This window comes from Callospermophilus lateralis, chromosome 12 (assembly GCF_048772815.1).
Source record: "Callospermophilus lateralis isolate mCalLat2 chromosome 12, mCalLat2.hap1, whole genome shotgun sequence".
Lineage (NCBI taxonomy): Eukaryota > Metazoa > Chordata > Mammalia > Rodentia > Sciuridae > Callospermophilus > Callospermophilus lateralis.
Window position 1 is genome coordinate 99,628,361 of NC_135316.1, and position 19,782 is coordinate 99,648,142.

Below are 19,782 nucleotides of genomic sequence, written 5' to 3' on the forward strand. Positions count from 1 at the left end.
GGCTTGGGGGCCAGGGGGAGGGGGTGCATTTGACTGCTAAACTGTGTTAGTTCCTTTTAAAAAGCAATGTTTTTTTGCATATCCTACATTTCAAGAGTGACCTAAGCCAAGCCGTGCTTGTCAGGGCTGGGATCTGGGAGCTCTCCGCCAATACCTGCATGGAGCCACGCTGTACAGAACCAGCAAAGCACCTTCCTCCCGCTTCCCGAGGGCTGTGTGCGCTCACAGGCAAGTCCAGAGGGGAAAGGCCACTGAGCCCGCCTGCTCCGTCCAGCAGCACGTTGGGCATGCTGGCAAGGGATGAGAGTGGTGGCAGGACCGGACACCTGATGCCATTCCTCAACAATCACACCCCTCCCTGACTTCCAAGATGAAAATGTGACGCGCTTACTTGGAGCAAAGTTACCATCCGAATTATGAAGCCGCCATAGTTATCAGCTCCACAAAAGCTAACAAACTTGTTCTGAAATGACTTTAACCAGCTGTTCTCGGGTAAGATAATTCCAGGCAAAATGCTTCACTGCTTCTATGAATGAATTCATTGGTTCCCCAGGTGGTTTCAAAAGCAAACCTATAGTTTTAAGTAAACTATAAAAAGCAAGCAGCAAAACTAAGTAAGGAATAGCTTGGTTCCTTTTTCATGCAACTTTAAAAAGGGAAAATGAAATGGATACAGAATTATCTCCAAAACCAGGACAGTAAGAAAAGGTCTGGGGCCTGTCACACCAGCACCATACTTACTAGATCCAGTGCAGAGCCTCCGCCAAGGTACTCCATTATTATCCACAATTTAGTATCCTACACAGAAACAAAAAAGGAAGAAGTTACTTTAAAAATAAAACCAGAAAAAATATTTTAAATATTTGGAAAGATTGTTTTCACTGTTATTCCTGAAAGTTTTATAAACACATAGCAACAAGGAAAGCACGTCTAGGTGAGAGCCGGGCACCCATCACAGCGTGCAGGAAGCCGCCCACACCCTGCAGGGCAGCGGCCATCCCCGGGCCCCTGCCACAGCTCACGTAGGGAGTGTGCTCCAGACCTCCAGATCAGACCCCAGGTCCCCTTCAGGACTGCACTGTGCCCAGCTCTCAGAATGTACCAGAGGTCCCTCCCCAGCCCCCACGTGAGTGTCACTACAAAGACTCAGAAGAGACTTTCTAGACTGAGTCCCAGTTTCCCAGCCTTTTTGCTCTTGCAGTCTCCCTCTCCACCTGTAGATCCGACGTCCACTTCAGACTTATTTCTCTATATTTTCCACTTAACAGGGAACTAAAAAGTGCCTGGTGCTGTGAAGCTCTGGAAAGGCCAACTGCAGTCCTCTGCTCCTCGGGAAAGGTGACCTACATTGCCGGCCTTCCCTTGTTAGGAGGCACTGAGGCACACTCTGCATTTATGAAAGAAATTCCCTTTTCAACTTAAACTAAATTCTGCCATCTGGAGTTTTCTAAGATAGTTCAACAGCCCACGTCCTAATGTGTGCAGAACACGTGCTCAAGCTTTATATGCCCCAGATCACTGAAGAATGAGCGCAAGCTCCGTCTTGCTGGGGTAGAGCAGAGCCTCGAATGAGGTGCCTGGGTCCCTGTGATGGGGACGGACACGGCACACACTCAGCAGCCATCAGTCCTAGGTGCCTACTTGGAAGGGACAAGTTCAGCTGAGAGTAGGACTTACCATTCCATGCCCCATGATGCCTCTGTGCTTATTCTAGAAAATGTCCCATCCCAACATTCCTTTCATTTCCTGAGTACACTTGCTTAAAGATCTCGATTAACTGGCTCACTGGCACTGCTTTCTCTAGGCATTTCAGAAACATCCTATCTGATGGTCAGAAACGCACTAGTTTGGGCTGGGGATGTGGCTCAAGCGGTAGCGCGCTTGCCTGGCATGCATGTGGCCCGGGTTCAACCCTCAGGACCACATGCAAAACAAAGATGTTGTGTCCGCCGAGAACTAAAAAATAAATATTAAAATTCTCTCTCTCTTAAAAAAAAAAAGAAAGAAAGAAAGAAAAAAAAGAAACACACTAGTTCAGGGAAGACCAGTTTCTTTCTAGATGACACAGGAAATCTACATTTTCTCTAAGAGGCTTTGGAACTTTCAATTTCTGTTCCCACTCCCTTTTGTTTGGCTTCTGCTTGACTCAGCTCCCATCCCTTTTATTATCTGAGCATTAAATTTGCTAACAGCAAGATAAGCTCTGGGCAGGGAGGCCACGTCCCCTGGCAGCCTCTCCCCTCTGCAGCTAGTTGTGCAAGGACACACTGGGAAGCAATATTTCAAAGACTTGGGGAAGGTCACAATGCTGCTTCCTGAAACAGCAATACCAGTGGCCACACCCTCACTTCCACTGGACACTCCCAAGATCCACCCTTCTCAGCCAATATGCTGCTGCTCTCTTCCAGCCTCTACCTAACAAGGGAGGTAACTACCTACCCAGGGAAAAATGAAATAACCCTCCGGCTGTGCTAATGTCCTCTTAAGGACGCCCCAGCTGGGAGCTCTGACCTATTTTTCCATCATCCTAAGTTTGGGGGGATTTCCCCCTCTCTGCAAGCAGAGACAACTGACCGCCCAGCCCCAAGGCCAAAGCCCCGCCCTTCCTCCTGGAGAGGGCTGTAGAAAGCCCAGGCTTGTCTGTTATAGCCAGCTCCTGCCGGGTAGCAGAGGGGGTGGGGGAATGCTACCCAAACACCAGGCCCACCAGCTTCCAGGGAATTTAGGAAACACCTAAAGTCCTTGTTCAGGTCACAGCTTCCCTGTGACTAATGTACTTCTGCTTCTCTTGGTCCCCACTCCCACCAGCACCTGCTGAGGCATGGAATGGTAAGTCCTACTCTCAGCTGAACTTGCCCTCAACCTCCCTGGATGTGCATACTACTGCGGCCACTCAAAGTCACCCGGGGAAACGGCCATGGCTCGGGGCTCTCAGGTCAGTCCCCAAGGCTCCAGGGGCACCAACTGAAGGACAAGAACAGCTAACAAGCAAGGAGAGTGACAGGTGGACGGGAATCTGAAGAAAGACTACAGAGAAGGGTCATCCCCTCAAAGCTGTGGGAAGTTAGGAGTCAGAACAGAGCCCTGACATGAAGTCTGACATCCCCCTGCCCCCTGCCTCAGGCCAGGTCCTGCAGCCCGACCCCACCGTTCTCTCCAGGGACTCCATACTCATGAACTGCCTGTCCTGGACACTTCTCTGCCCAGCCCCCAGCCCCTATGGGCTCTGCTTTGCTCCCCACCTTCCTGGCCAAGATCATTCTAAATTATAACCCCAACTGCCAGTTCATCTTTCCTGCAGAAAAAGAAGGGTGCTAAGAATAAACACGGCACTCCTCCCCCTTCGATTTGGTCAGAGGTACTATGGACACCATGAAACACAGTCACAGAGGGAAGGACGGGTCTTAAAACCCACTGGCGTGGAGCTGAGCCACTCAGCACACACCTGTGGCCTTCACATGACGGGCAGAAGAGGCCCCTATGCAACACAGTCACCAGGGGGGTTCCCTGGAGCACTGCTCACCCTCCCCGACAACCACTTTCACCCCCACCAACCCTAAAGCAAGAACCCTCAGAAGGGATGCAAGTCACCCCTCACGGTCTGGGGGAGGGGGTGATGGGTTCCCAGACCCTGTGGACACCAAATCTGTCAATGTTCGAGTTCATAAAATGGCTGTCTGCATACAACCTACTCACATCCGCAACCATGTGCTCTAAACCACCTCTAGACAGCCAGCATGCCTAACACGTCGTACGTGTGACGCAGATAGCTGTCATGTGGCTCTGTTTAGAAAACAATGTCAAGGAAAAGTCTGCACATGTTCAGTATTGACACAATCTTTTTTCCTGAGAATTTCTGATCCACAGACTTGTCTCTACAGATGGGGAACTCAAGGATTCAGAAGGCTGACTCAGCTGGCCACCAGTTTTGCTTTCTGAGGTTTTTGCTACCAGTAGTCAATTAAGGTGCAAAAATGTGTCTTGAATCTTCAAGAGACAAAGACCCTCGTCACATGACTTTTATTGCCGCATATTGTTATAACTATTTATCATCATATTGCTAATTTCTTACTGTGCCAAAGTTTGATTTTACCATACACATGTATGCACTGGACACACAGGGCTCAGCACCATCCACGGCCTCTCCCCAGGACCAGGGGACTACTGACCACTGCCACCCCTGCTAGAGGACTATGGCAGACTCTCCTGGACACATTGGGCAAGCTCCAGATCCCTCATCCATAAAAAAAGTAGATACTTCAAATCTCACAGTCCAAGAGACAATAAAATGAGATATCCAAGTGAAAGTTCGAGATACTAAAATACAGAGCGCCACAAGCTTTATCAATGTCCTCACCCATAAATGCCTTGAAATAACTGGCCCAATTAACAGAACCCACTAGTTTCTGAGCAAAATGAAACCTGGACCAATGGTTCTTCGGCCTTCTACCCTGGAAGCCTGGGGCCAGAGGGCCTGAAAGGAGGGCCTGGCCTGGCCTGGCCTGCCCAGCAAAGGACCCATCAAGACCACTGCCCTCTAACCTACAGAGCATGGCTCACTCTCCAGGAAGAAATATGAGCAGGTGTAAAGAAACAGCAATCTGAACCAGAGTAATCTTATTCTTTAAATCAACCTCAAACAATATGAATTATGAATGACCTCGTGATATAATTTTCTCATAAGGGAAATAAATATTTAATAAGTAAATTCAGGAGTCAATATTTTGGAAAGGTAACAAAGTACATAAAGTGAGAAGCTTCCCTCCCATCCCTGTCCCCAGATGTCTGGACATATGCCCATAAGTTGCCCGATCCATAGACAAGCAAATTCCTATAAAATCTTTCTCCTCTTTTACCCAAGTGGTAACATTCAGACACATATGGCACGCTTTCACTTTTACTGAAATTTTCTTAGCATGCCCTGGAAACCCACCTAGGGCTTGCTTTGTCTTGCCATAACTAGTCCAGGCTCTGGTGACATTAGGTGTTTTTACTCTATCAGGAGCCAGGTGTCAATGAAGAACCTCACACATCTGTCATTCTGCCATGAGAACTGAGGGGTCAGGGATCCATCAGAACTTTAACAGATGCATTCTTGTCCTTTGCAGAGACAGTTATTTCCACTTTTGTTGTTAATTTTATGAGCTGAACTGCTGCCCCACCACCACCACCACCACCACCACCACCAGACTCACAGTGTGAGGCCCCTAACCCTCAATACTTCAAACAGGACTGGATGTGGAGACAGGGTCTTCAAAGAGGTAATTAAGTTACAAGGACACTATCAGGCTGGGTCCTAATCCAATATGGCTGGTGTCTGGTAAGATTAGGACACACAGGATTTTTTCTCTTCTTTCTTTTTTGCAATGCTGAGGCTTGAACCTAGGACCTACCACATGGCAGGCAAGTGCTCTACTTCTGAGCTAATTCCTCAGCCCCAAGACACATGATCACAAGGACTGAAGACCATGTGAAGACAAGACAGCCACCTATAAGCCAAGGAGATAAGGCTCCCAGAAACAACCCCACTGTGGCCTGGATTTCCAGTCTCCAGAGGATGAAGAGAATAGATCTCTGTAAAGCCACCCTGGAGGTGGTAGTTGGGGGAATGTGGTATTCTCACACACACACACACACACACACCCCAACCACCTCAGAGATGGGGCCCAGCTGTAAACAGAGTTCACTTTTGTTTTACACACAGTGTATACACATCACCTAAAGGTGATTTTACAATGACTTCAGTGGGCGTGAATTTTGACTGTGACCCATTAATTCCCCAAGTAGAATTTTCCACTTGTGGCATCAGATAGGTGCTCAAAACTTTCAGATTGTGGAGCACCTCCAATTTCAGATTTCAGATTAGATACTCAACGTGTGCTTGGCTGTGGCAACCCTAGTAAACTAAAGGTGGTCATCAATCCGTAAGTGAAATTTACCATCTCTTCTTACAAGGTTAGACCTCTTCTTATATTGAAGTCAGGTATATACTCTTTCTTGCAAACACTTTATACATTCTGTCCATTTTCCTAATGGGCTGCTGACCTTCCTTGAATGTAGGAGCTTTAACTTTAGAGAAACCGGCGTTCTGTATCATGAGTCACCAACACAGCCTTTTCCCATTTGTCTTTAGCTTTTGCTTTTTGGTAGTTCTTCTTTGCAGAATTAGCTTAATGCAGATGTGACGACATCAACAGTGACACCATTCACAGGAAAGCTTGCCTTAAACTGTTTGCAAGTACTTTCTAAGAATCCAGAATTGGTGACTAAAGGCTGAGGCTCTCCACATTGACCTTTGTGAGGCATGGCAGGTATCAGGTACCTCCAGAAAAGTTAAGAAAATATAAGGAAGCAAGAGAGATTCCCCACTGTTAACAAGGAAAGATTTTTAAAGTAAGAATTTGAAAACAATGCTCTGCTTTGCATCTGCACTGCATTCGAAGCCCTCCGGATTTAGTCCCTGTTTTAGTAGCTGTGACCAAAAGACCTAACTAGGACAATTTTGGAGGTGGAAACGTTTATTTGGAGCTCAGTTTCAGAGGTCTTGGTCACAAGCAGCTAACTTCACTGCCCTGGGCCCAAGGTGAGGCAGAACATGATGGTGGAAGGGCGGGGTGGAGGAAAGCAGCTCAAGACAAGGCAATCAGGAAGCAGAGCTCCACTCACCCAGACAGATACAGGCCCCAAAGGACGCCCCAGGGACCTATCACCCCCAGCCTCACCCTACCTGTCCACAGTCACCACCCAGTTAATCCCTCTAAGGGATAATGCACTGATTAGGTTAAAACTCTCAAAACCCAATCATCTTGCCACTAAACTTTCTTCCACTGTCTCACCCGTGAGCTTTGGGGTCATGTGACATCTAACCTATACCAGCCCCTTATCAGCTTCTGGGTCACCAGCCCACCCATGTCAGAGAAGTCCTCAGCCTCCTGTAGCCTCAGTTACCTCCTTTGTTCATGGGACCCAAGAGCATCTGGCTCAGAGGGTGACAGAGAAAGTCAGGCAGAGCCTGGTATACAAGAGCTGTGCCCATACAGTTACCTACTATATACTAACTCAGGAGTGTCCCCTCAGCCCACAGGGAACTGTGACCTTAACAGAAGAACCCACCCTCTCTCCAAACCCCCCTCGCTTCTCCCTGACAGCCTGTAGTTAGTGCAGAATGCAGGTCCTGACCTCAGAGGGTTCTTCCATTGTTCTTCCATCTCAAGGTTGCTGGAATTTCTTACATGATTAGCTGAACACATCATATGGACTCTGGACACATAAAATGAATTAAGATCTATACTCTGACTTTAAGGAGATTTTGTTAACTGAAAAGTGGGCTAAAAAACTTCAATGGTGGACGCACAGAACACTGGGCTCAGGAAGGCTGGGTGGTCTAAGTGAGACACCTCAACATGCTCAAGGAATAGAAGAGGCACCAGGTCATCCTGTGAAGGGCTCAGATCAGCCAGCTTGGGCCAGGGGTAACAGGTGGATGTGTTCTACAGACACAAAGCAAACACATTCAGCGAAAGTACTCAGGAACAAGATGGACACCCCGGGGTACTGGAAAACTGATGCGACTCCATTTTTGAAAACAGCTTCTACCCCAAGGCCTGTCCAGAGGAAGGGGGCGTGACCCTTGTCCTTGGAAAAACCCACAGAGCACTCCTAGCTACATACCCACCCTGCTGAGTTGTTTGTCTGCAAATAACAGGAGAGGATCTGTGGCGCCAGGTGTCCCTGTCTCAGGCTAGGTGAGGACCCATAGCAACCCCCTAGCAACCACCAATCAGCATGAGACAGGGAAAATACCTGGGATGCCAGATGACCCCCCAGTAGTTTATGGTGGTTGATAACATGTTGGGAAACCATGCAGTTTAGCACGTACACCCTCATAGCCTAAACAATCAGTTCAAAGGAATCCCCTTTTGTACTAACCAATCACCCCGACCCCACTTGTTCCTGCCAGTGAATGTGCTAATCAATGTTAAGAGTTGTTGTTTGATTTTCCTGTAGTATGGAATGATTTCCTATGTGATGTTGTGACGCATAGAGTATCCCCAAAAACCTATAAAATCTCACTGAACAAAGGACTGGGACTCATTTCCTGGGACCGCCGCGGTGGAGACAGTTGTGAGTCCAGGCTCGAGCTTGCAATAAAGACTCTTGTGTGATTGCATGGAACTTGGCTCCTGGAGGTCTACTGGGGTCCCACGAATCTGGCATTACAGGACCAGCTGACGAGGTGAAAGCTCATTCCATAAGCAGTGGACAGTCTCCAGACCTTTGCCAATGCAATAAACCATAGCCCCTGCAGCATGGCGGAGTGAATGGAGAGAAGGAGAGGAGGAAGATCCACCCAAAATCAAAGCAGAGGTCAGGCGAGACCAGACATTCTGTAGGCAGCACCAAGGAGCTTTCCCCAGGGCTGGATGGGAAAGCAAGAGCCACGGCTGTTCAGGATTCTGGGTCCACGGAAATACACACAGAAGGACCAGAGGAAGACACCAGGGTGGGTGGGAAGGGAACTGTCTCCTCATCTGCATCTCTGCCACACGATGTGTGTTCTGGGGAGAAGAGCCAGGCAGCAGCTGGAATGAGGTTCCTGAAGCTCAGGGGAGGCTGAGACGGCGGGAGGGAGTCACTGTTCACAGGAGAAACAGTGAGCTCACGGTTCCATGAAGATGGCGGAGGTTCCGCAGATGCTTCCCTTATCTGACCAAAAGCAGCTGCCTCTGGGAAATGAGGTGCTGTGAATTCCCTCCCAGAGGAACAAACCCCTCCTCCAGGGAGCTTAGGTCCAGGGGAGACGAGAAGGCCGCCTGTACACACAAACACCACCACACACTCTCTAACCTCGCTTGTTCTAGAGATCCATTGTCCTCCCTAAAAAAAAAGGCAACTGTGTGTTGCTGAGACTCCCCCACCCTCCCTACGAAGTTGAAAATACAAATCTGTAACTTTGGTCATTTAAAAAGCCAGGCATTTCTTCGCTGGCTCCTACATGCATATGTTCGAGCCCTTTTCTCCTGTTAACATATCCTGTATGAGTTTCATTCCCAGGACAGGACTCACACCAACAGAGGAAGTTTTTCCCTCCGTGACAAGTGATATGTACAACTGGGGGGAAAAGATAACTGAAGGAGTGCAATGAACCTATGCCAGCCACCAGGTGAAGAAGAGTACTTAATTCCCTTGGTTAACAATAGAACCACACCCATAAGGTTCCCGCCTTGGCGAGGGCAAAGACAAAGGGCAATCCCAGGATATAAAGGATGGAGCAAGACTTGTTACTAGAAACACGTGAGAAGAATCTGGGGTTACTTAGAAAGCAATGCTCTCCCTAGAAAGAAAGCATGGGGGTTTTATTCACAGAGCCTCCATATATTCACATAGGGAAGTCCACGTAAGGGTAGCCACAGGCCATAGAGCACCTGTCCCAAAAGGAAAGACAACAGAGAAGAACACTTCTGGGCATGCTAGATTCAATATTATGATGAAACAAGTTTATTCTAGGTCCCTAAAAGAATGAGTCAGAGCCAGGCACAGTGGCACACACCTGTAATCCCAGCAACCCAGGAGGCTGAGGCAGGAGGATCACAAGTTTGAGGCCAGCCTCAGAAACTTAAACCCCAAGCAATTCAGCAAGACCTTGTCTCAAAAAAACAAGAAGAGCTGGGGATTTGACTCAGTGACATGACAAAACACTCCTGGTTCAATCCCTAGTACCCCAATATCAAAAAGAAAAAGGGGGCAGGGAGTATGAAACAGAGTGGCTCAGTGACTTTGTCTCGTTCTTCCCAAGTTTTTCCAAAAATTTTCAGCAGAAACAAAATGAAAGGACACTTTGAAAGTTTGTTAATCTGGGAGTGGGCCTCTAAAGGTTCCTGCCTAATTTATCAGGTAACAATAAGATGACCTTAAAATCGCAAGACAGCATTAACTCTCTCTGGTCACTTTTCCACTTACTGCCCTGGTTCCAAGCTGCCTTCTAAATTTCCACATCATCTCCACCACACAACTGGGGAAGGGGCGCATGCGTGCAAGACAAAGAGACAGAGACAGACAGACACACACACACACACACACACACACACACACACGGCAGTTATTAGAAACCAGCCAACAATACAGACTGCTACACATTTCCTGGGAAAACCAGGACTGCAGTGAGGAAGCGCTCCCCGTCCTTGGAGTTCCTGAACACATGTGTGCTGGGGACAGTGGCACCTGTGTTACAGCCAGCTCCGATAGGAGCAGGCCCAAAATCTGAGAAACAGAGACCTGCATTTTGTCACCACTGTCTGGCTTCCCCCAAGAGGCCTGACCTTATGGGGGTGGGGGGGTGAGGTTTCAGGTGCACAGGGTGGGTGCAGTACTAGATGCCTCCTTTGCGTAAGTCATCGTGATTGTCAATCTGAATCATCAACTTGATTGGATTAAGAAATGCCTGAGATTGAAGCTTCTGGGTGTGTCTTAGGAATGAAATAGCAAATTAAAGCAGAGACCCTCCCTAAGCATGGGCAGCACCATCCAATAGGTTAGAGGCTTGGGTGGAATAAAAATTGGAAGAACAAGGAAGGAGCAGCAGGTGCAAGTTTAACAAGTTCTTGATTACTGCTGCAATCGCCTCAGGACCAGACTCCAGCTCTTTAACTCTTCCAAAGTGGACTCTTCAGTGGTTCTCCAGGGCGTTGCGTTTCCAGGACTTGGACCCTGGACTGGGTACAATGGACCAGGGTAGCATCATTGATCCCTCTTGTTCTGAGGCTTCGGCATCTTGGAACTGCACAGTAACTGGCTCCTCCAGCTCTCCAGCCTGCAGGTGTCCACTGTGGGGCTACTCAGCTCTGGTCATGTAAGCCAGTCTAACAAACTCCTTTTAAATCATGCGTATTCATGCATATTGTTCTGTCCCTCTAGAGAGCCCTGTCCAACCTCACCTCTCCAGCCTCACCACGGTCCTCCTGCTGGGGCCGTCACTGCTCTGATGTAGCAAGCAGCACACTGGACCCAGGGAGAGGAAGGCTGGGACCTTCCAGAGCCCTACAGCCCCACACCTGTCACCCTGCCACAGCACACCCTCCTCAGCTCACCCTAAAACAACACCCTGTGGCCGACAGGGCCCTCCTCACTGGGCTTAGGGCCAAGTATGGGAGAGGGGTGCTGCTGACTAGGAGGGAGGCCCTGGCCTGAGCTGCTGGAGGGGCCTCAGGAAGGACTGAAGCGTTCGGAGGCAGGAACAAACATGGAAGGGCACAAAGATGGCGGTAAAGTAAGTATCCACTGCAAACACAGCTGCGCAACTAAACCCAAGAACGTACGGACTAGAACAGAGCAACCCAACTTTACTGTTCCTAATCCTTAGATCAAAGGAAAAAAATCAAAACCGTCACTACAAATTAGCTCAAAATGATGCTGGGAACCCGATACACACAACAAAACTATCCCATAGTCAGATTTACTTAGAACAAATTCATAGCAGTGTTTTCACAACCAAGCACCCCCCAAATTTAAGTGTCCAATCAATAAGTTTCTTAAAAAAATAAAGGAAAGTAAAGAAAAAGAAGATATGCATAATTATAAAAATATCACAATGACAAGTAAATCCTGTAATTTTTAACACAATATATAACCTCCAGTCGCTGTCATCAAGAACAACAGGGCTGGGCTGTTGCTCAATGGTGCTGCAAGTACCCAACATGAGCAAAGTCCTGCACTTGGGCGGTGTATGTGTGTGTATAAAGAAAATCATTATAGACAAAAAAAAAAAAAAATAGATAAATCATAAACTTTAGGAGACTAAGTTTTTAAAATCTGAACAAATGGACCCCCTTTCTCAACAGCATATTCATTAAATTTACAAAGAATAAGAACTACAGGAAGAAAAGCGGGAATAAATGAATTGCTTTCCCTCCTCCAAGACAGACAGACAGACAGACAGACACACACACACACACACACACACACACACACACACACACCCCAAGAGATGCGAAGGAGTTCTTTTCCTTATGCCAAGCCCTGAGGGAACTGATCATTCTAACAACTACCCAGTGAGGCCCAGAACTTTCTGATGACATCACAATAGGTGGTGGGGGGAGTTCTGCAGGGATGCAGCACTTCCTGAGATGGGGAGTGGACAACCACTGAGGGGAGGAGCCCAAACGGATGGGTTTTCAGAGGAGAAAAGAGAAAGTGGCTTCGCAGGCCCTTCAATTACCCTGGTCTCTTTTTTCCTGAGCCCATCCAGCCCACCCCTAGCAACTCCCAGGCCTGGCTCAGCCTGCCCCCGAGAGGCCTGCACTGGGGGAAGCTGAGGGCTCCAGAGGACCCAGAGGCTGCTCTCTGCATCACAGTGGGTGGTCACTGTCCCTAAGAAGGGGACAACCCCAAAATTTCTCATTCCTTTTTCTGATCAAGTATGACGGTCCCCACCCCGACACTTCACATTGTACGAAACAGCTTTTCAGCTTTTGGTTCTCTCAACCTCCTCAGGTGGTCGGCCTCTCCCATGTTACTACTCAAGACGTCTGATCGTGTGGTGAGGAAGAAGAGCTGGGAATCAGAAACCTAAACAAGAACCACAGCGACAAACACTCACTATTAATTTCTAAAGGGTTCTGGGAAGGAAAATTTCACCTTGTGATTATTCCCAACAGTTGCTTTTTAAACTGGGTTCCTTGTAGAAACTAATGAACTCTGATCCGATTGCCTCTAACAAGTGCCCGTCAGAAATGCCCACCTGCAATTTGAGGGACCTGCATGCTTCACCCCCACCATGCCCAGAATAAAAATTTTTGGTTCTAAAATCCTTTATAAATTGGAAAGAACTTGGGGTGTCTCAAATGCTCTTCTTATGGTCTGTACCACGAGGCGGTCTGTTTTGGAAGGGGCTGTGGGAGTGGAGGAGGATCCCTGGGTGGGCATCTAGATGTTCCTCTATCAACACAAATTTGACACAAGACTATGATAAATGTATTAAAGGAAAGTTTTTGAGCCCTGGGAAGTGAGGTTTTTCTTCCCTCCAGCACCTCTGTCCTCATTACAGAGCAGTCAGTCAACAATTACAAACTGCTGAACTGAGTTAAGTTCTGTTACAATCACGTTATAAAGCTAATAATGTGTTTCTTCTACAAAAGTGAAACATTATTAACTACTAATATGATTCCCAGTAATGACAAGATTATCCTTCTGCTGGGTAAAAATTTTACTAGTCAACTATGTAAACATGTCAGAAATATCAATACCAAAAACCTAAAGAGTGATTGTTGATTTTCAGTCCTTGTTCTTTAAGATCCCGACCAGAGAGATCAAGGTGAGTCAGCAGGTGAACTGGCTCAGAAGACCTCATGCATTTTGCTGAATTTTAAAGAGGTGCCTTTAAAAGCACCGCCTGGCACTCAGGAAACGGGTGATTCCGGTGAAGGCTGCTCAGGGCAGGCCTTGTGCACTGGGAATCCTCCCCAGCCACGGGAGGAGAGCGACTGGCCCTCCCAGCTAGCTGCCCTGGTGGCTTTCCTGGTGTCTGAAAACGTGGGGCTCTCCTCCTTCCTGCTTTGGGCCACTTGACTCGCCTTTGTTTTCTGCAGAGTTCCTCTCCAGAGTGGTCAGCTGGTCACACGGTGAGTTCTCGGTTTATGATGAGTTATTAGGAGCAAAGGAGAACAGTCAAGCTGCACTCGGGCTGGACACAGGAATCTGAGGTGCCGACGTCAGGCAACAGGTCCAGGGGAGGGCCCCGACCTAAGGACGCTGGCTCCTTGCCTGACACCCAACAAGGCAGGAACCACCACCCTAGGGTCTACATGTAGTTGGTGAGGAGACCCTGCCAAGGTCCACAGGACCCACCCGGCACAGCCCCGACTGGCAGGAAGCAGGGGACCCCGCGGCTCTGCCTAGCACCCAGCAAGCCTCAAGGGGCAGCGGCCAGCACACTCCCTGCCCAGCAGAGGCCTGAGTCTGCCAGTTTTATACTTTGAAGCAGGTGTCACTCACCTGAAGGCCTGCAACCAACACTGTAGTACAGGACCACCCTCCCTCCACCCCCAGTGAGGGGTCAGCTCCCTGGGAATAAGGCTTCTCCAGGTTACGTAACAAGGACTGCCTGGTAACCAAACTGTGATCTGTCAGCTCTTGTATCATACCATGTTTCAGAATTTGTTCAGAAATAAAGCGGTTTCAGAAATTCCAGAAAGCCTGTGGCATAATTATTTTACCTAACACATCCGGTGTGCTGAGATACTCCAGAGGTTTCTATATGCAGAGCGTGTATGTAGACACAAAGAGCCAGAAACTCAATTAATACTTATTTTAAATTATAGATAACATTAGCCAGAAAGCAGTTGAATTTATTTTTGTAGAAGTAAAATATTTAGCCTAATTGGAATTTGACTTCCTTTCAACTTTCTGGATGGAAAACCCTAAAATGGAGCTGCCAGATGTCCCCCGGGACTTTCTTCAATTACTCCAGGACAGTGTGTTCAGGAGGAAAGAGGAGAATTCCGTCCTCATCCTTGGAAACAGCGAAAGCAGATCCTTTACATCATATCGACTTCAGCAGCAACCATCTGATTTTTCCACGTTGGTGTGAAACGGACAGCATTCCCTTCTGATTGGATTTGGGGAGTGGCGTGGGGGTGCACATTCTAGGCAAGTGTCCTACCACTGAGCCACTTCCAGTCCTTCCTTGTGATTGCAAAGCAAGATTTCCTTGCTGGTTTTGTTTGGTCGATCTAAAAGGAAACAAAGAGCTTTGCTCTGTCCCTGGTCACAGTGAAGTCTGATGCCAAGGTCTCAAAGCACTATTTCTGATTTTTCCCAGAAGCACAACAGCAGATAACATGCGATCAGAATTACTCTTACAGAAAACAGATGTGTTTCTCCCTCTCCCAGCAGCTGCACCAGGGCCAGGGCCAATCAAGGATTCAGTAAATAACTTCCAAAGGGCAAGAACAACTTTGGAGTGTGCTGTCCTGAAGCCACTCACACAGGAGGGGGACAGGGTCCCCGATCCTAAACTCCCATCCAGCACATCATTCGTCTTTCCTTGCACGTTTTTATCGGTGCATTACAGCTGTACATATGGTGGGTTTGCTGTTCCATATTCCTATGTGCACACCATGTAATATGTTCATTATCTCTCCATGGGCATTCCCCCTCCCTCCCCTCCTTCCACCTCTTGGTCCCTTTTCCCCTACTGACCTTCCTTTGATTTTTCATGACATCCCCACTCCTCCACTTTGCTTTACCTTTTTCCTCTCTAGCTTCCGCATATGAGAGAAAATATACCACACTCGACCGCCTGAGTATGGCATTTACTTAGCATAATGTTCTCAAGTTCCATCCATTTTCCTGCAAGTGATGTAATTTCACTTTTCTTTATGGCTGAACTAAACTCCTGTTTATATATACCACATTTTCTTCATCTATTCATCTGTGGATGGACACCTAGGCTGGGTCCATAATTTGGCTATTGTGAATTGTGCAGCTATAAACATGGGTATGCATGTGTCACTGCAGATGATGACTTCACTTCTTTAGGATAGATACTGAGGAGTGGTACAGCTGGGTCATAGGGCAATTTCACGCCTAGTCTTTTGAGGAACCTCCACACTGTTTGGTGGTTGCATTAGCTGACAATCCCACCAACAGTGAACACCAAGTGTTCTTTTTTCTCCAGCATTTATTATTATTCGTATTCTTGAAGACTGTCATTCTGAGATGAAAACTCAGTATAGTTTTGCTTTGCGCTTCCCTAACTGCTAATGATGTGGAACATTTTTTCACATATTTGTTGGCCATTTTTTATTTCTTCTTTTGAAAAGTGTCTGTTTAATTCATTTGCCCATTTATCAATTGGGGTTTTTTGGTGCTAAGTTTCTCTGAGTTCTTCATGTATTCTACACATTAATCATCTGTCAGAATAGCAGCTAGCAAAAATCTTCTCCCCTTCTGTAGACTCTCTTCCTATTCTTAACTGTTTCCTTTGCTGTGCAGAAGCTCTTGATTCGCTGCCATCCCATTTATTGATATCTGGCATTAATTCCTAAGCTTCATATACGCTGGAGTGTTGACCCTGCATTTTCTTCTAAGAGGTAACATCGTTTCTGGTCCAATTCCTAGGCCTTTGACCCATTTTTTAGTTGATTCTTGTGCAGGGTGAGAGAAAAGGGTCTAGTTTCATTCTTTTCATGTGCATAACCAATTTTCCTAGCACCATTTGGTAAAGAGGCTGTCTAGGTGTTTTTGACACCTTTGTCAAGGATCAGACAACTGTAGACATGTGGGTTTGTCTGTGTCTTCTCTTCTGTGCTACTGATACCTGTGTGTCTGTTTTTTGCCAGGACCATGCAGTTTGTAACTGCAGCTCTGTGGTATAATTTGAAGGCAGGTGTTGTGGTGCCTCCAGCATTGCTGTTTTGGCTTAGAATTGCTTTGGCTATTTGGGGTCTGTTAACATCATTGGTATTTTCGTGGGCATTGCATTGAGTGTGTTTACTGCTTTCAGCTGTATGGAAATTTTAACAATATTGTTTGCCTCTCTGTGAACATATGAGGTCTTTTCATCCTTCTGGGACTTCTTCAATGTTCTTCATTTCCATTGTAGCAGCCTTTCACCTTCTTGGTGAAATTAATTTCCAGGGTTTTTTGGTTGTGGGGTGGGGTGAGGCTACTGCAGCATAATGGTTTTAGTAGCTGAGCACAACCAACCAGGGAAGAGCTGACAGGAAGCCGAGAGGCAGCAAGCACGTGCACAAGAACCGAACAAATCCTCATCTCCAAGTTTGGAATAAACAAACGTGACTTTCAAGCCATGGCGAGGCAGCCAGAGTGGAAGAGAGAATTGTTATGGTCCTAACTGAAGTGACAGGACAAAGCTTTTGTTTATTGCTCAGAGGAAGGCAATTCTTCTGGAAAAAAGAAGTCGACTCCTTCTGTGCTACCATGTCAAACACAGCATGAGGCTAGTGTGCAAGAAGACATGTCCCCACTGTAGCTGGAACGTGGTGAGCAGCTTCTCAGAGTGCTCCGTGCAGCAAGAAACAGCTACAAAGCTCAGAACCCATCAGACTAAAAGGCCTCTCTGCTCGCTCACACCGGTCAACAGCGGGGCTACTCTGCAAGAACACTACCTCCCCCCAAACCCAAATAAAAATCCAACTGACACAAGACATCTGAGGAAACTACCACTCAAAAGAACTAATTGTGCATCTAAACACGTTTCTAAAAATTCGCATGACTTTCCTCTTTTCAGAGACTTAGTACATTTGCATCACTTAAATGGAATCATAAACCCCAAATCCGTTTTCCTCAGACAGTAAGTCAATTAACTGAAGCCAACAATAGTGAAAATACAAATAAGCATCACGGAAACAGGACGGCCATTTGAAGCAACTCTAAAATCAATTATGTTTAAAATAACCAGCCAAAAATCTAAGAAAACAACTTAGAAGAGTCCTAAAACAGATGACAGAGCAGACAGATGGCACCGTTTCCGGGGACACGTCCCACTCCCCCTTGGCGTCTCTGGAGGCCACAGGCACACACACCCCTGCTTCCAGCACAGCCCGGCCCAGAGCCCCCTCCGCAGCAGCAGCAGCCCTCCTCGTGGCCTCCTCGGCGCGCCCTGGCCACAGCACTCTTGCTCCACAGCCACCTGTCACCTTCTCCTCGCGTCTTCTTTCGGGGCTGGCCCCGACCACTCACCTGCCCGAGTTGTCTCCACGGCACAAACTGTGGCCCTGTCCGTGGAGTATTTTAGGCGGACGGGTTTACGTCGCCACTGCCCTCTGAATCCTCAGAGGATGTGAACAAAATCCACGTGACGCCTCCTTTTCCTGCCGGATCAGGAGGTGAGGCCAGCGATTCTGTTCCGTTTCCTTCCATCTACGAAGACCCTGGCAAGGTCCCCAAACAGGCTGCGGCCGTTCCCCTCGCCTCTCAGCACACCTTCCCAGAACGAAGAGCCCGGGACCGCTGGCCCCGGAGGTCTGGCCGGCCAGCCAGGTTCACGGGGGAGCGCGCCCACACACGCCAGCCTGCTCTTCCTCACCTGCTGGCTTGTCTCGTGTGAGGGTAACCGGAGACGAGGAGGACTCTTCCTCCCGGCCCAGGAGTAGAGGTGGGTGGACGGGATGTGCAGGCACCCGCACCGCAAGGGTGACCACAGACAGCCTCCAGGACACGGCGTGAACTGAAGCACTAGGGCCTCTGGGGGAAACTCCGTCCCTCAGTCACAACAGCAAGAGTGAGCCAGGGGCCCGCCACGCGCTGCGACTGACCGCCACCTCAGCAAGCACCGGACCCCTAACGCAGGGTTTAGCATGCAGCATGACTGGGCAGGATGAGTTTTCTGAACCTGGTTTGAGTTTCTGGAATTGGCCCCCTGACCTCATGAGATCTGAAGACGCTGCTGTCTCTGGTTGTAAAGATAGCCCATGTGTGAACTATTCTACAAAGATACACAAACACCTGGACACTCAACTTCTAAGAAGCAAGGAGCTAGGTTACAACTCCCCAGTGTCTCCTGCTGACCGTGGCCAGCCACGGACACCCAGCCACTCTGCACAGGGAACCGTGGGCCCCGAGAAACCACCCACCGCACACCCTCTGTGACTTCTTCCGCCATCAGGCCCAACACTCACTTTTCCAGTTACTCTCCGAGAGGCAGATGGGAGGTGTTCCAAGCAAGAGGAAAGGTGGCATTTGGGTTAAAAGGCATTTCTCTCTGCAGCCACACTTGAACTTGAACTTTAAAGATTAGGTACAAAAACACTAAAACCCCAAATCCACTGCCAGCAGACCTTCCCAAGGACACAAACTAAAATTCTTCTTTTTTCAACCCAGTAACCTAACCTCTTAAAGACAAGAACTCAACTAGGAAATGCTAACTTACTGCGATCCATCCTTTCCCTTAGTAAGAAGGCAACGGGGGAAGCAGGCAGGTCCCTAGTCCCCATCTGTGGGGACTGTGAGGCAATAGCGTGTCTCACTGCACACCAGGCTCCATTCTGACCACCCTGACTAGTGGGGAAACTGAGCCAGGTAGCTGTAGCTCCATGTGGCTAACCTTGCCTGAGGCTGGTACTCGTGAATACAAACTTCAGAGACCCATCTGAGACACTGATGGGAACCCAAGGTCTTCTAAAGGTAAGTTCCTGCTGCAACTGGCCCATAGGATCCCCGGCAACCTCTGTGCTTTTGTGTGTGGCATGTGTATATCCCCTTTCTCTTAGGGCCAAGCCTGTCAGCCTCTGAATTCCAAGAAACCAACTTCAAATTTAAAAAAAGTGTCCAGAAACAGAGTCACCTAGGACTGAAGGAGTCAGAAGAAAAGCAGGAGCTCCTCACGCCACACCTCGTGAAGAAACTAAGATCGGTGGCATCTCCTCCTCCAAGAAGAGACACAGCGGCTGGGGCTGTAGCTCAGTGGCAGTACTTGCCTTGCCTTGTGAGGCGCTTGGTTCAATCCTCAGCACCACATAGAAATAAACAAAGGCATGCTGTCCATCTACAACTACAAAAAATAAAAATTAAAAAAAAAAAAAAAAGCAACACTATTTTCAAAGAACCAATGCTTGCTACCAAACACTTGTGTGGGGGTGGGGGGTTGAACCCAGGACCTTGTGCATGTGAGGCGAGCACTCTACTAACTGAGTTATATCCCCATCCCTGCTACCAAACATTTTCAACATAAGCCAACTTCATCTCGTTGCAGTTGCTGAAAATGTGATCACTAATAACATCAGGGCTGAGGATGCAGCTCAGTGGTGAAAGGCCTGCTTAGCA

At 48.0% G+C, this 19,782-nt stretch overlaps 1 protein-coding gene across 3 annotated transcripts in view; it reads right to left on the minus strand.

Annotated features, from left to right (window-relative positions):
* Stk24 (serine/threonine kinase 24) overlaps window positions 1-19,782 on the minus strand; it is a 100,935-nt gene that overhangs the window by 22,024 nt on the left and 59,129 nt on the right. For all 3 annotated transcript variants that reach the window (XM_076872741.1, XM_076872740.1, XM_076872739.1), the window contains exon 3: window positions 742-798. In XM_076872741.1, coding sequence (XP_076728856.1) covers window positions 742-798 — 57 coding nt within the window. The remainder of the gene's footprint in view (window positions 1-741; window positions 799-19,782) is intronic.